General features: G+C 46.2%; 1 protein-coding gene across 1 annotated transcript; it reads right to left on the bottom strand.

The window, feature by feature from the left end:
* Window positions 1-6483: 6483 nt before the first annotated feature.
* On the bottom strand, window positions 6484-14927 carry TRIM15 (tripartite motif containing 15). Its single transcript, XM_012477092.2, has 7 exons — window positions 14249-14927; window positions 12471-12566; window positions 11225-11455; window positions 10496-10518; window positions 8982-9097; window positions 8589-8621; window positions 6484-7780 (listed from the first exon to the last, which is right to left on the bottom strand). The coding sequence occupies exons 1-7, from the start codon at window positions 14627-14629 to the stop codon at window positions 7263-7265; spliced, it is 1398 nt and encodes a 465-aa protein (XP_012332515.2). The 5' UTR covers window positions 14630-14927; the 3' UTR covers window positions 6484-7262.
* Window positions 14928-16137: the final 1210 nt, after the last annotated feature.

The following is a 16137-nucleotide window of genomic DNA, read 5'->3' on the forward strand; positions in this document are numbered from 1 at the left end:
AATCCAGCAAGAAGATACAACAGTTCTAAATATATATACACCAAACACCAGAGCACCCAGATTCATAACGCAAATATTACTAGCTCTAGAAAGAGACAGATTGGAATATAATAATAGTGGGAGACTTTAACACCTCATGCTCAGCATTAGACAGATTAGCTAGACAGAAAGTCAACAGAGAAACATTGGATTTAAATTGGACTTTAGATCAAATGAACCTAACATTTATAGCATTCAATTCAACAACTGCAGAATTTATATTCTTTTCATCAGAACATGGAACCTTCTTCAATATAAACCATATGTTAGGCAACAAAAGAAGTCTCAACAAGTGTTTAAAAATTGAAATTATATAAAGTCAAAAATAAAAGATGAAACAAATTGAAATCATATCAAGTATTTTCTCAGATCACAATAGAAATAAAATGAGAAATCAGTACCAAGAGAAAGTTTGGAAACTATACAAATACATAGATGTTAAACCACATGGTCCTGAATGACCATTGGGTCAATGAAGAAATTAAGATGGAAAGCCAGGCATGGTGGCTGACGCCTGTAATCCCAGCACTTTGGGTGGCCGAGGCAGGTGGATCATCTGAGGTCAGAAGTTCAAGACCAGCCTGGTCAGCATGGTGAAACCCTGCTTCTACTAAAAATACAAAAAAAAAATTTAGCTGGGCATGGTGGCAGGTGCCTGTAATCCCAGCTATTTGGGAGGCTGAGGCAGGAGAATCACTTGAACCTGGGAGGCGGAGGTTGTAGTTAGCCGAGATTACACCATTGCACTCCAGCCTGGGCGACAAGAGCAAAACTCCAACTCAAAAAAAAAGTTTTAATTCCTTGAGCACGTCACCAGTACTTACCTGTCTTTTTGTAAAACTGCAAACAAATTTTAACCAACCACTTAACTCATAATGCCACTGGCTGAAACATGTTGTTAACATGGTGGTGAGCTTACAATGTGGTGATGCTTGTGATGAGTTATACTCGTCAACTGTAAATTTAATTCAATATACAAATTTCAAAAACCCCCGCAGCAACTCTGTAGTAGCTCTATGAACCTGTCCCAGAAGATACCATAACAAGGAAGATCATGTGATCCTGGCACATACGCTAGTATGAGAGAAGAAAGCCTTGGAGGAACACCTAGCACCTGGTAACTCTTGATCTTAAAAAAAAAGAGATTGTTTTTTCTCCCAGCTCTCATTTATTGGAGGAAATAATCATTTTCCTCATTATTTAAACTTTCTATGTTTTAATTGCCCTCTCTGTAAAATCGACATTATTATATGTTGCCTAAAGGCAAAAGCCTGGATCTCATCCGCTTTGAGGTTCTTTCCAGCTCATCATCTTCACTAACTGCTTATGCTGTGCCAGGCAGTGCACCAAGCACTTTTACATGTATTATCTCTTTCAGTCCTGACAACAGTTCTCAGGTAGGCACTTGGTCCCAGTTTTCAGACCAGGAATCTGGAAGCTCAGGGAGTTAAGTAAACCTCCCTAAGGTCACACAACTAAAACATGTTGGGATTTGAACCAGGGACTTCCTGTTTCTAGAGTCCATGATTTCACTACTAAGCACAGAGGTAGGAGGTTGTTTCTTCCTATGAGAACTGTAAGAAAGTGTATGAAATGGGCCCCCGGTCATAGGGGTAACAAGCTGATACCTAGAGGGTCTAAGGGCACCACCCTCCTTGAACAGCTCCTTGAGATTAGGGTTTAAGTCACAAGTTCTCAGAGTTAGAAGGGAATCCTCAGTACTCTTTAGGCCTTGAGGTAGTGGGATAATTTTCTCAAGGTCAAAGTCATTGACAGAGTCAAGACTAGAAGAGGCCTTTACATCCACACAGCTGGGCATCTTGACGTGTTTGCATTTACTGTTCATTCTGCATAGTTCTTACGGCCACTCACTTAGTCTCAGAACTCCTCTACAAAGAGACTTCTGTGAGGAGATGATTCTAGTGGCAATGGCTGTATTGTCATCATAAGAATAATTAGCTCCTGTCTTTTAGACACAAAAGTGTAGTGGGAGGCAGGAAATTTACAAATAATATTCACTGGTGATAGCCCCACAATCCTGAATTAAAGGCAATCTGCACAGCAATTTTCATTAGTATTTTTTTGTTTCTCTGTGAATTTGAATACATCTTTCTTTTTTTTTAATTCCCTGCTCTTGCCCCCAGACAATGAAGCTGCACTTCTCTTTGCATTCTAGGGACACCTAGCCCTAGAGATGCAGGGAAAGTTGGCCATGACCAGAATCCACCCTTGGCTTCACTCCTTCCTTCGTCTGTTATTCTGAGTACGAGCTCTGCTACCTTGGTTTTCTTTGTCTTAGAGTGCTGGGCTGGATTTGTCACACATAAGAAAAAGAACGGATAAGAGAGAGTTGTTCTGCTTTCAACTAGGTTCTGTTTAGTGCTTGGGAAATTCTTTCACCATTGCTTGTTTTTGTCAGGTTTGTCAAATATCAGATGGTTATAGGTGAAAAGCAAATAAAAAACCACCATGAAATACTATCTCACACCAGTCAGAATGGCTATTAATAAAAACTCAAAAAGCAACAGATACTGGCAAGGTCGTGAAGAAAAAGGAATGCTTTTACACTGTTGGTGTGAGTGTAAATTAGTTCAACCATTGTGAAAGACTGTATGGCGATTCCTCAAACACCTACAGGCAGAAATACCATTCAATCCAGCAATCTGATTATTGGGTATATACCCAAAGGAATATAAATCGTTCTCTATAAAGATACATGCATGTGTATGTTCATTGTAGCACTATTCACAATAGCAAAAACATGAAATCAAATGAAATGCCCGTCAATGATAGACTGGATAAAGAAAATATGGTACATATATACCATGGAATATTATGCAGCCATAAAAAGGAATGAGATTATATACTTTGCAGGGATATGAATGGAACCGGAAGCCATTATCCTTAGCAAACTAACACAGGAACAGAAAACCAAATACCACGTTTTCACTTATAAGTAGGATCTAAATAATGAGAACACATGGACAGATGGGGTGGGGACACACACTGGGCTCTGTTGGAGGGAGAGGATGAGGAAGAAGAGCTAATGAGTGCTGGGCTTAATTCCTAGGTGACAGGATGATCTGTGTAGCTGACAACCATGGCACACATTTATTTACCTATGTAACAAACCTGCACATCTTGCACATGTACCCTTGAACTTAAAATAAAAGTTGGAACTTTTTTAAAAAAAGAAAAACATTAGGGAATAGCTGCCTATGGGGGTGAGGAGAATGGGAATAAAAATTGGAGAGAGAGGAGAAAATACAAATAAGAAGATCTTGCATGGACTGATGATGATCGTGTTCCAAGAACTGAGAGGTATGATTGAGTCAGTGCTCTACACTGAAGTCTGACAGAAGGAAAGAACTGAAAATGAAAGAGAAAATAAAGGCCACGAGTAGAGCCAGGAAGCTTCCTTGTAGACAAGAGAATGGGCCCCACATCCAGAGCAGAGTAAGCCGACCAGAGAGACAATGCATCTGTGTCAGCTCTAGTTCTCATTACAACCAGCTCACTGTCATCACAGTTCTTGGGCTCCAGAGAGATTCCCTTACAGGTCTCACCTGGGTCCTTACAATATCCCCTCTGGTTCTCTGAGGCACCTCAGTGGGACTGCTCCTCACGCAGTCCAGCAGCCCAGCAGTTCTTTTGTGGGGTCTCTGCCTCCTTACCAGTAGTGGACAGAACTCAGAACTTGGAACTCAGGAACACTTATAAAAAGCATTAGGGGCAAGATGGGTTGTGCTGAGGATCCTGTATGGGAGATAAAGGACAGTTTTACATCACAAACGCTGCAGCACAGCTATCCTCCACTCCAGCTGGACCACCAAATGGATCATTTTCCTCTGCTTTTCCTTCTGACAGCTCCCAGTACTCACCCTGTGGTCTTAGCCACTCCCAAACCTCCTTTGGCTTCTAAATTTCTCTTTTCTTTCTTATGCAGAACAATTTATTAATATAGTCACAGAGTCTCCAAATGTGCATATCCACACTTTTAAATTATCAGGACCACTCTAAAATTAGAAGTACCAGAGACCTGGAAATACAGTGTGCTTCTGGTTCATTGGTTCTTTTTTTTTTTTTTTTCTGTTTCATACGGAACTAAAAATGCCCTGTCTAAAACATGAATTCAATGGGTAGCAAATGAAACAAAGCCCCACTGGGATCTGTCTGTTTTGGAAGCCTGAGTGTAGTGGGAAGGTGACTGCACTGAGGTGCTGAGCTCCAGGACCCGTAGGTTCTACTTCAGCAGGTCACAGGCACCAGCTGTGAAACTGGTCAGACAAGTTCATTTAACTGTGTGCCAGTTTTCTAAACCACCGAAAGAGAATAACAAAATAGGTCTTATGTAGTTCACAGGCTTGTTGTAAGGTTCAAATGAAGTTATGATTTTAAAAAGTTTTTTTTAACTTTATAGCCTTGTGTAATGTTTGACCAACGTTTCAATTAGCATGTGTTGCCCATAGTTTTTCTTTTGGGAGGGGTTGCAAAGAGTATTTATGGCATAATCTAATTTATGTAAAAAAAAAAAAGAGAAAGCAATATGTATTTGTATTCAAAACTGGCAGGATATACAAAAAATTGATATTAATTATCAACTATGGGGAGTGACAAGGGGAAGTGTTGAGCGGGTGGGAAAGGGGTTTTTTTTGTCTATACACTTTGAAAATGTTTACATTTTCTTAACCATGAGCGCATACAACTTTTATAAAAAGCACTGGGCAATACTACTACTACTACTACTGCTATTACTACTACTAGGTTGGACTACTAAGTCACTTGGGTCAGACACGGGTGACTCTGCTCACCACACTCAGGGGCAGAAGAAACCCCACATTGTCTGGTTTCTTTTATATCAAGAACCTCTATTTGCCCAACAGTCAAGTTAGGGTTAATTTTTCACATCACAATGATTCACGTTACATTTTTTTTTTTGGTAGGGGGGACGGAGTCTCACTCTGTTGCCAGGCTGGAGTGCAGTGGTACAGTCTTGGCTCACTGCAACCTCGGGCTCCCAGGTTCAAGCGATTCCTCTGCCTCAGCCTCAGCAGTGACTACAGGTGAGCACCAGCATGCCCGGCTAATTTTTTTATTTTAGTAGAGATGGGGATTCACCATGTTGGTCAGGATGGTCTCGATCTCCTAACCTCATGATCCACCTGCCTCAGCCTCCCAAAGTGCTGGGATTACAGGCATAAGCCACCATGCTAAGCCCTTTTTGTTGAGACAGAAAATCTTGCTCTGTCACCTGGCTGGAGTGCAGGGCCGTGATCTCAGCTCACTGCAACGTCTGCCTCTTGGGTTCAAGCAATTCTCCTGCCTCAGCCTCCTGAGTATCTGGGACTGGGACTGCAGGCACACCATGCCCAACTAAATTTTGTATTTTTAGTAGAGATGGGGTTTCACTATGTTGGCCAGAATAGTCTCGATCTCTTGACTTCGTGATCCATCCACCTCGGCCTCCCAAAGTGCTGGGATTACAGGCATGAGCCACCTTGCCCAGCCCATGTTGCAATTTTTAAATAAAATTCACATATGGTGCAAACTCTTTGAGTGCCTTTAAAATATCTGACCCATGCTTTAGGAGCAGGGGCTCACTCAATAACAAAGATATTTTTTGTTCTTTTCTTTTGTTTGCTTGTTTTGGAAACTGAGTCTCACTCTGTCACCCAGGCTGGAGTGCAGTGGCAAGATCTCAGCTCACTGCAAACTCTGACTTCCAGGTTCAGGTGATTCCCCTGCCTCAGCCTCCCAAGTTGCTTGGATTACAGGCGTCTACCACCATACCCAGCTAATTTTTGTATTTTTAGTAGAGATGGGGGTTTCACCAGGTTGGCCAGGCTGGTCTTGAACTCCTGATTTCGGCCTCCCAAGATGCTGGGATTACAGGTGTGAGCCATCGCGTCCAGTCTGGTTTTTTTTTTTTTTTTTTTTTTTTTGAGATGGAGTCTCACTGTGTCATCCAGGCTAGAGTGCAGTGGTGTGATCTTGGTTCACTGCAACCTCTGCCTCCCAGGTTTAAGTGATTCTCCCGCCTCAGCCACCTGAGTTGCTAAGATTACAGCTAATTTTTGTACTTTTAGTAGAGATGGGGTTTCACCATGTTGTCCAGGCTGGTCTTGAACTCTTGACCTCAAGTGATCCACCCGCCTTGGCCTCCCAAAGTGTTGGGATTACTGATGTGAGCCGCCGTGCTGACCCTAAGGTGTTCTTGTACATAGAGTATCATCTTACAGTACAGGGAACCTGGATTGGAGTTGAAGGCAGATTTTTTCAGAGGTTAGGGTGGGAGGTGAGAATGAGTGTTCCACTGGAGAAGAGAAAGGGTAGGGGTCGGGGAAACCATCAACTGTATAGGGGTTCATACTTTGCTTTGTAAAGTTATTTTAACCTGTGGTCTGTTTCTGTGTCCAAATAATAACTGCAATATTGAGAAGTTAGTTAGACCTGAGCAAAAGCCTCATTTTATTTAACAGTGGGGCCTGATGATTGCCCCACTGTCATCAGGGGTGTCCTGAGTAAAAGAAGGAACAGGACTGTGTCTTGGTCACAGAGGGATCAGCACCCATCCTCTCTGCATCTACTCCCCAAACCCATCTCCGCCCCAAATTGCCAACATAGGCAGATTCCACTGGATCTAAGCCTTCAGCCTCATCCACCCTAATTAGACACATGGAATGCAGAGGTCTGTGAGTCACACTTTCTTTGGACATACTCTGCAAGTCTAGAGAAATGACCAGAAGGGAAGGGAAAGGAAGGGGCCCTGGGGTCCACCCAGGGCTGATGAAGAGGCCCTAAGTCCTACAAAGGTGGAGAGATCTTCAGGTGTATGTCAAAGTACGAAGTTAACTGTATAAATTAATGCAAGTCCAACAAAACCCTGGTTATTCCCACGATGATTATTTTGAAGCAGTTTAAACATTTTTTTTTCTCCCCCCACCCCAAAGCCCTCGGGCTCCTAGGTTGGCTGTTGCCCTAAGCTGAGCCCCGCTGTGGTTCTTCCCTGGGAGGTGCAGACAAGGCCGGAGCGTCACGGGAGGTTCAGGACGTCAGGTAGCTGAGGGCCTAAGATAAATAAAGTAAAAACAACCGCTGTTCGAGACTTGGTCCTCTCGCCTCACGCGGGCACAGGGGGCCGCCCGGGCCGCGAGCTGGCCAGGGGCTGAGCTGGATCCCAGGGCGCCACGGTCTCCACTTCACCGCCTTTCGCGCGCCCCACTTCAGCCTTTCAGAGTAAGGCAGGAACCTTTTTTCCAGACAGCAAAAAAAGGGAAGACTTTGCCAGAGAAAGAGGCAGTGAAGGTGAAGATGGGCTCCTGGGTCTCGGCGTTGAGGAGGGTCACTAGCCCCGCCTCGTAGTCCAGGGCGACGCCCACGCCGCGCGGGATCTCGCTGAGCCGCAGGTCGGTGCCCGGGGAGGTGCTGGCCCAGCACTGCTGGTGCGAGATGATCACGGCCCAGACGCCGTCCTCGGCGCTGAGGCCCATCTCCCCCTTCCTGCTCACCCCCTCAGCGGCCACCCCCACCGTGCAGCCTCCGCCGTCGCCCAGCTGCAGGTCCACCTGCCAGCGGTGGCGCCCCGAGGAGAAGCCCGGGAAGCCCAGCACCGCCGGGAGGCCGTCGAAGCGCAGGGGGCTGTCTCGTAGGTTCTTCTTCTGCCCGGTGTACCTCACTGACTTCCTGTCTTCCGAGAGGGCCAGGCTTCGACTGGCGGTCTGAGGGTCCAAAGTGATGACCCCTAGAGAGAGGAGGGCGCAGATCTCAACAGCGGGCGGCGGCCACAGCTGTTCCTAGAGCAGGCAACGCGAGGGGCAGTTAGGAGTACTGACTGGGGCAGCCTGCTATTGGGCCACTTCTCTGAACAGTCCTTCTACCTAATCGGCAAGTGGTGCTGTAAGGATTTGCTTCTCAAAGTGTAGGGGGAGGGGCCCGCAGCATCCCCATCGCCTCGGAGCTTGTTAGAAATGCAGAATCTTGGACCCCATCCCACCTTACTAAATCAGAATCTGCATTTTAACAGGATTCCTAGGAGACCTTTCTGCATGTCAGGTTTGAAAAGCACTGATCTATACTAGAGTGAGGTGATGCTTGTGGAAACAATTTCTAAATTAAGCACCAATTAAAAAATAAATGTGATTAAAAAAATTGAACATTGTTCAAATCAATAGAGTCCAGCACAATGCTGCTTAGACATCTAGGGCTTGATAAATATTTTTTAACGAGTAATGTCTATACAAGTAGATGACCTTAATTAAGCACTTACTATGAGTCAAGTAATATACTAAGCTCTTTGCCTGTATTAATTCATTTTGTCCTCACAGCTACTTATGGGACAGGTACAGTACTTTTTTTCCCTTCATTTTACTGACGAAGAAATATTGTGGGACAGAGGCTTAATAACTAGCCCAGTGTCTCAGAGCTAGCAAAAGCTGAATCAGGAACCCAAGCAATCACGCTCCAGAATTCATGCATTGTGTTGCTCTGTTTGCTGCCATGGACTGAATGGGTGAATGGAAGAATGACTCCCCAAATCCCAGGCTGTTTACCTGAATCTGTTTCCAGATGATGCACCAAGTTTTCTGAGGGAAGCAGAAATAGAAAGAGAGATCTGTGACTTATTAGTTCTTACAGGCATCCCCAGGGGCAAGGTGTCTTGAGTACAATGTGAAGTTGAGGACAGAGGCTGTGGCTTCTGCTGTGGACTAGTGGAGGAGAAGTGGTCCTCAGCCTCCTGGACTCTCAGTCCAGAACCTGTCCTTAGGGAGTGGAAGAGATGCTCTGGGAATGGTGTCCCTGAGTCAGTTGAGATCACTAAGGGAAGGATCTGGGGAGGGAAGATGTCTTGAGCCAGTTTTTGAAGGCAGAGAAGGATGGAGATGGGTGGAAGGCAGGAGGGCAGCTAATGGAACTGGGGAAAACTGAGGCCCCTTCCCCTTTACCTGAGAACATCCTCATCATATCTGGGAGGGGAAGTATTTTCCTGTGGAGATCACGGATCTTCTGGACAAGGTCAGGAGAAATGGCCTCAGGACTCACAAAAGTGTTCATCTCACACCTGCAGACAGGTTGGTAACCAGGTAGCTCCAAATTCCAAAAACAAATGTTTGGGTGAGACCCAGTGAAGCTAAAAAATCAAACTAAAGAATGATCTTGACGTCTGTGGTGAATAATCAATCAGATTGAGTATCATTTCTTTACTTTTGCTAGAAATGTGTAGTTACTAAAGTAGTAGGCATTTCAGTTAAACCTAAGAGGAACTAACAATAATTACTTCTCAAGAATTGGAGAGGTAGGCCTCTTTAGGAGAGTGTTTGGGTTTGTGTGGGCTGAGGGACAGAGATCATTACCCATTAAAGCCTCTAGAGGGCAACAGGGTACCATTTGAAAACAGCTTTAAACTACCCTTCTGTGTGCTGCTATTTGTAAAGGAAAAGAGGCTAGGAGGGAAGAAAAAAAGATAAAAGAAAATATATATTGCAATGAAAAAAAAACTCATGATTCTGGTCCCAGCTCAGTCCTCATTAGATACTAGCTGCATGACTTTGAGCACTCTTCACCCCCCAGGTCTCAGGTTCTTCATCAGACTGGAAGATCTCCAAGCCCTTCTAGATCTAAACCTGTATGTAATGCTCTTTGAAAAGTATGTTTGGAGACAATTCCTGATTCATGGACCCTGGGCTTATCCTCCCTGCGCATGAATAGGCACAAAGCACGTGACAACACTACACCTCTTCTCATCTCAGTGCAGACTGCTAATGCTTATAGCAGACAGGGAAGGAAAGGGGCATGCATTTACAATGCCTTTGACTCCTGGTGGCTGTCCTTTTGCAGCAGCATTAGAAAATTCTTTTTTTTTTTTTTTTTTTTTTTAAGATGGGGTTTCACCATGTTGGTCAGGCTGGTCTTGAACTCCCGACCTCAGGTGATCCGCCCACCTTGGCCTCCAAAGTGCTTGGATTACAGGCGTGAGCCACCGCACCCGGCCACAGAAAATTCTGAAGGAAACAAGAGATGTGTGTAAAAAAAAATGAATGAATGAAATAATAGGCTGGTATTGCTGGTTTCCGTGCTTATCATAGTCTACAGAAAGTATTTCCCCTTTTAATTACATTTTAAATGGTGTTAGATACCGACTCAAGTACTAATAATTGCATAGATTAAATAAATGTTCCTGGATCAACCTAAAAACATGATTATTATTTATAACTTCACTTCTAGGGGAAAAATGTGTCCCCAATACAAACCAATTAGTTTAAAAATTAACCTTCAGAACATGAATCTTTAGTGAGTTTGGACTGTTTGTGCATGGGTGAATCAGACAGTGTGTCTGCCAGAGTGCCTTTGCTTTCCTGGAAGAGGGGAAGTGGGTGGCAGTAAGTGCCACTGCCCCTGCCCATTCCCCTTCAGTCATCATGTTGAGTAAAAGGAGGCAGGACTGGGGAGTGGACCCTACCTGCTCTGGTTGACTCTGACATCCTACAAAAGAAAGACAAGAACATGCATTTAGTTTTCATAAATCTTTCTTGTTAGGGATTCCGTACATCCTTTTTTCCTTAAAATGTGAGCTAAAAACTCTCTTCCTGCAGAGAGCTGTCCTGTTTAATTACCTACTCATTCAATTGTTCTTTTACATCACACTTTCCTACTATTTTGTATCTCTATAATCAGTTCATTTGTGCTGGTTTCTTTGTTTCAGCCTTATTGTGGGTGGGTTGTGTCTGCAGTGATTAGGAGGTGGTGGAGAGCAGGGACCTGCCTTCAGTTATCAGCTGAACCTGATGTGAACCGGGATCACATATTCATAACCACAGCAGACATCAGTTACTGAGTTCTTTCTGTGTACCAGGGACCATGCTAAGCATTTTATATGGATTGTTTCTTGTAAGTTTGCAACAACTTTATGAGGGAGGTGCTATTGTCATCCCCATGTTTAGAGAGCTTAAGAGACTCACTCAAGTCACACAGTTGGAAGAGCCAACATTCAAATCCAAGACTGTCTGACCCTAAAGCCCTTAACATGACCACGTTGTATGACTTGGGCAAGTCTCCAGTCCCTCTGGGTCTGCATCCCCATAACCTCTCTCCACTTGCCTTTTTTGCCTCTCTCCAGCCCACAGCGTGGTGCCCACCCCCTTCCCATGGAGTTCCACTCCTATCCCACGAAGTGTGAGGTGTCTCTCACTTTTAGAAGCTCACTTGCTGGTTGCTGGCACTTCTCCTCCAGCTCCTTGACCTGGGCTCCAAGCCGGGTGATTTCCTCAGAGACCTTTGTGATGTATTCATCCCTCTCCTTCCGGATCTGCTGCTCCAGTTGCCTCAGCCTGGCCAGCAGGAGACACCGCTGATGCTCCAGCTCCTGCTGCAGCCTCTCAAAAGCTGTTTCCACCTGATGCTTCTTGCTTTCAATCTGAGTCTGCAAGGGATAAAAGACAGACATGGTTAGGAAGGGGCTCAGAGATAGCGTCCAGGATGATCATCTATGCACTTCTTATTGATTAACAGGAATAGGGGGTAACTAGTTCCAAGACTCATTCCACCTGTGAATATGCCTAGAAGAAGATAGGTCTCAGGATGAGCTTAACAATGACAAGGGCTATGCTTCTGCCTTAGCTAGAGATTCTAATGATAACACTACATTATGCTGTCAGAACAATGTTGAACTTTTCAAAAATATTTCCACAACTACAATACCATCTTAACCCTACTATACCTTCTTAGAGTTAGATGGGGAAGACTGTAGTCATTTCTTGGAGACCAAAGAAAGTTGTGATTGGAGTCAATACAACTTAGTGGGAGAGTGTGTGATTCTGGCCTTAGCCATGGAAATCACCATCTACAGGGTATACTTTGATGAGAGCTGAGGGATAGTGGAGAGATTGTTTTGTCCCCACACTGTCTCCTTGGTCAAGGTACCAGAAATCCCCACACTCCGATTCCTCCATAACTTTATAGCATGAAAAAAGAGGCGTGAGGGAGCCAGATGCAGCCACACCATCAGCCTACTGTCCTCAAGGTCAACCTTGGTCAGGACTAGAATCCTGACACTAATATACACCTTCTGATGCCAAGCTTCCCATCTGAAGGTGGTGTATTCAGGAAGACAGAGTAGGATGGAAAGAACAATGGATTAAGGATCAAGAGATCCAGGTTCATTATGAACTTGGGCTTTGCTATGTGGCCTTGAGAACGCTGCTTTTCTGGACCTCAGTTTTCTGCTCTGTAAAATGTGATAAGTAAGATGGATCTTGTATTAGAAGCCATCAGAACCACTTCCAGTGCTGATGGTCTGAGACCCCAAATGCCTTTGTGCAGCCACAGGAAGATGAATGAGAACAGTTTGCCAGTTCTTTTCAGCCAGGCAACAGTTTTCTCCAGAAACTGTTAAGAAAAACCTTCAAAGGAAAGGTAGCCAGTGATGTGGCCTGTACCAGCAGCGCTTGAAGCTTCTGGTCTTCTCCACACTTTATATCCTCAATCTCATCTCTCTCCATGCTCAGGGCTTCCAATCGACTCCTGAGACGATCCTGTGGGGAGAAGAATGGGTGGACAGAGGTGGCTGAATTCATAATTCACTCACAAGTGTTAATTACCACATCCTGGGCACACTGCTCAATGCTGAGGGATTCGAAGGTGGAAAAGGCCCAGTCCTTGTTCCTAAAGAGATCACCATCTAGGAAGAAGTCAGTTTCAAGTGATTAAAATACAGATAGATAAATGCAATAGTCCAGGGATGCACACAGTGAGACTGGAACACAGAGGACAGCGCTGCCTGTAGGCCTAAGGGAAGGTTTAGAAGGCAGAAAACATTTACAGTGTGCCTTGAAAGATATATTTCCCGTTGAATAGAGAGGGAGAGAAAAGGACTTAGTGCCCCTGAATTGTATACTTAACAAGAGAGAGTCGAGGTGTGGTGGCTCATGCCTGTAATCCTAGCACTTTGAGAAGCTGAGGTGGGCAGATTGTGAGGTCAAGAAATCAAGACCATTCTGGCCAACACGGTGAAATCCCGTCTTTACTAAAAACACAAAAATTAGCTGGGTGTGGTGGTGCGTGCCTCCACCTCTCTAGCTACTAGAGAGGCTGAGGCAGGAGAATTGCTTGAACCCTGGAGGCAGAAGTTGCAGTGAGCTGAGATCATGCCACTGCACTCCAGTCTGGCGACAGAGCGAAGAGAGAGAGAGAGACAGAGAGAGAGAGAGATGGGAGGAGGAGAGAAGAGTATTCTAGGAGAAAGAGACTGTGCAAAAAGTATTGGAAGCAGGAATGAGTAAGACAGTTCAGGAAAAAACAGCAAGCGCAGCTCAGTCTGGCTGGACACATGGTGCCTGGAGGAGAGTGGCTGAGCGATGAGGCTGGACGCAGAGGCAGGATCCCGACTGCGAAGGGCCTTGAAGGTTTTGCTAAAGACACTGGACTTTCTTTGGGCACTAGAGGTACGTGGACCGGATTCTGATAGAGGAGTGACTTTGGGTTTTAGGAAGACCTGTCTCCCAGCAGATTGGAAGGTGACTAGAAAAAGTGAGAATGGAGACAGGGAATGCACTGGAGACCGCAAAGTCTGAGCGAGAAACGGGGAGATCTTGGCTGTGGGGATAAGGCAGAATTAAAGATTCGGGAGATGTTTCTGAGGAAACCACTTCCAGACCTGGTGACTGGATGACAAGAGCGAGATCTGAGAGGCTGACGGGAATGGAAAGTGCCGGAGACCAGATGGGGAATTCTCACAATTCTGGATTACTGCCGCCCTCCCTTTCTGAAGAAGAGCAGCACTAACCGGTTCCTTTTCTCAGCTCCTCCCTCCCCTCGGCCAGCAGTCAGGGTCCTATAAATCCCGTATCCAGCGTGGATCCTGGGAGAACAAGTTCACCCTGCCTATAACCCGCAGAAGATCCCAGTCGGTACTGGGCTTTCCTTCCACAGTGAGTGAAGCCAAGACTCTAGTTCTGTGCACTCCACCTCTGTGGAGTCCTCTGAGAGCCGGAGCTGAAGTTCCCACAGTCCGCGAACTCCCGCACATCCGCACATCCGCACAACCGAGTGGAGCCCTATCTGCCTTCAGTCTGGGAATGTCTCAAAGTTCCTATAGCCTTAGGATCCCCTGATGTGGAAGCCCGGCCTTTCATCCAGATCCCCACCCCATTCCCTCCCCTCATCACAGGACATCATCCTGCCCCAAACAGGCCCTAGGTAAAGCCACACTTCCTACCCGGTAGGGCTGAATGGCCTCATCCAGGAACCTCACGGTGTGCGCCTGGTGCGAGGGGCCCTCCCTGCAGAACACACAGAGGAAGTCGGTGTCATTCTCGCAGAAGAAGTAGATCTTCTCGCCGTGCTCCTCGCAGTAAGTCTCCCCTAGCGGGCCCAGGGGCACAGGGGCCATGGGTGTCTCTGCCTCCTCCTCCCCTTGGCAGAGCGGGCAGAGCAGGATCTTGCCTGAGGGCTGGGCCCCCATCTGGGAGACCTTGGGGAGGCAGAGCCTGCAGAAGGTGTGTCCACAGGGAGCGGTCACCGCATCCTCCAGCGGCCCCGCACAGCAGGTACAGGCGGGCGGCTCGTGGACCACCTTTAGGGACGGGGTTGAGGGCATCACGGTGCCTTCTCCAGCCCGTCCACTCAGACCTCTGCCTCAGTCCACGCGAATTCCCTTCCCCCGAAATCGAGTCACAATTATAGGAAACACAGAGGGGAAGTACTGCAAGACTGAGAGAGAGAGAAAGGCAGGAATGTCAGCACAGGGAAGCCACCTGGCTCCGCCTCTTGTGCTCCCTAGAACCCTGGGCCACCACCTATCAGCGGAGTGGGTCCAAACTCCAGGGCGTCTCGAATTACCCAGCATTTCCCAGTGGCGGCCAATAAACCAGTTTTTTTTTTTTTTTTTTTTTTTCCTCCCAGGCTGGAGTGCAGTGGCGTTATAGGCTCACTGCAACCTCTGCCTACCGGTTTCAAGAGATTCTCCTGCTTCAGCCTCCGGAGTAGCTGGGATTAAAGGCACATGCCACCACGCCCGGCTAATTTTTGTGTTTTTAGTAGAGACGGGGTATCACTACGTTGGTCAGGCTAGTCTCGAAGTCCTGACCTCGTGATCCGCCTGCCTTGGTTTCCCAAAGTTCCGGGGTTACAGGCATGAGCCACCGTGCCCGGCCCAGTAAGCCAGTTCTTTACTCCTGGGGTGGAGTTCTTTACTTCTGGTCCCTGGGGTGGAGAAAAGAGCACACCATGAGGTCACAGGGCGATGGGATTTCCTAGACTCTCTAAACCACAGTGGCTGGGGAGAATTGGAGAGCAGACGCTTCCTGTCAGATTGAGCAGGTGGGAGCCATAAACTTCTGGCTTTGAGGCGTGCCCACAGCATCAAAGTCCAGGCTGGAGTGAGAGGTGTGGACTTCCGGAGATTCTTCGAGAAGGGTGTGGGGTTACGCTGTTTCGACAGTGCAGGTCGGCGTGTAAGGATTGCTCCTTGGGTCCCCTCTTCTGCTCCCTTTTCCTCCCTCACCGCATCTGCCCATGCTGACCCTTCTTACCGTCCCAAATCCCCCACCACCTGGCACTACAGTCCCTGCTGGGGTTTGGGTAACACTGGACTATCTTATTTATTTATGTATTTTTACTGTAGCAGGGAGAAGACAAGAAACCATAATGCAAACAATTTATGTTGATACACATTAGAAAACAATTAAAAAGATAAACCGTTTCAACCACATTTATCTGAGGTTTGGTACTTCTATATTATCACATTCAATTTTAACAACCCTCTACGCAGACATTATTACTTTCATTTTACAGAGAAAGAAATGTAAACTGAAAGGTAAAGTAACTTTCTGAAGGTCACAGGGCTGGAAAGTCTCATGTCAGGGACGATCCCAGTCTCCTGGCTTAAAGCCCTATGCTCTTCCCACACCCCACGCCAAGATCAAGATCAGCACCACGGTTTTTCATCCACTCACCCACATCTGTGCATAAAACCAGGCCTTCCCCTATTCTCCCACTGGGTGATCAGCCCAGCCCCCTGTGGTTGTTCTTTTTTCACTAATAACTTTATCACCTCCCCGTCCCACCCGATCTTTGCTCTTCCTGCCACAAGTGCAGCTCAGAGCT

This window comes from Aotus nancymaae, unplaced genomic scaffold, assembly GCF_030222135.1.
Source record: "Aotus nancymaae isolate 86718 unplaced genomic scaffold, 86718_ANA_hifiasm-v0.15.2.pri h1tg000027l, whole genome shotgun sequence".
In the NCBI taxonomy this organism is placed as follows: domain Eukaryota; kingdom Metazoa; phylum Chordata; class Mammalia; order Primates; family Aotidae; genus Aotus; species Aotus nancymaae.

Excerpts from the sequence above, each read along its gene's own strand:
- TRIM15 (XM_012477092.2), bottom strand. The coding sequence starts at position 14,629 with ATGCCCTCAACCCCGTCCCTAAAGGTGGTCCACGAGCCGCCCGCCTGT. Across the intron at positions 12,567-14,248 it reads AGGCCATTCAGCCCTACCGG|GATCGTCTCAGGAGTCGATT; the intron begins GTAGGAAGTGTG and ends TTCTCCCCACAG. Across the intron at positions 11,456-12,470 it reads AGAAGCTTCAAGCGCTGCTG|ACTCAGATTGAAAGCAAGAA; the intron begins GTACAGGCCACA and ends TATCCCTTGCAG.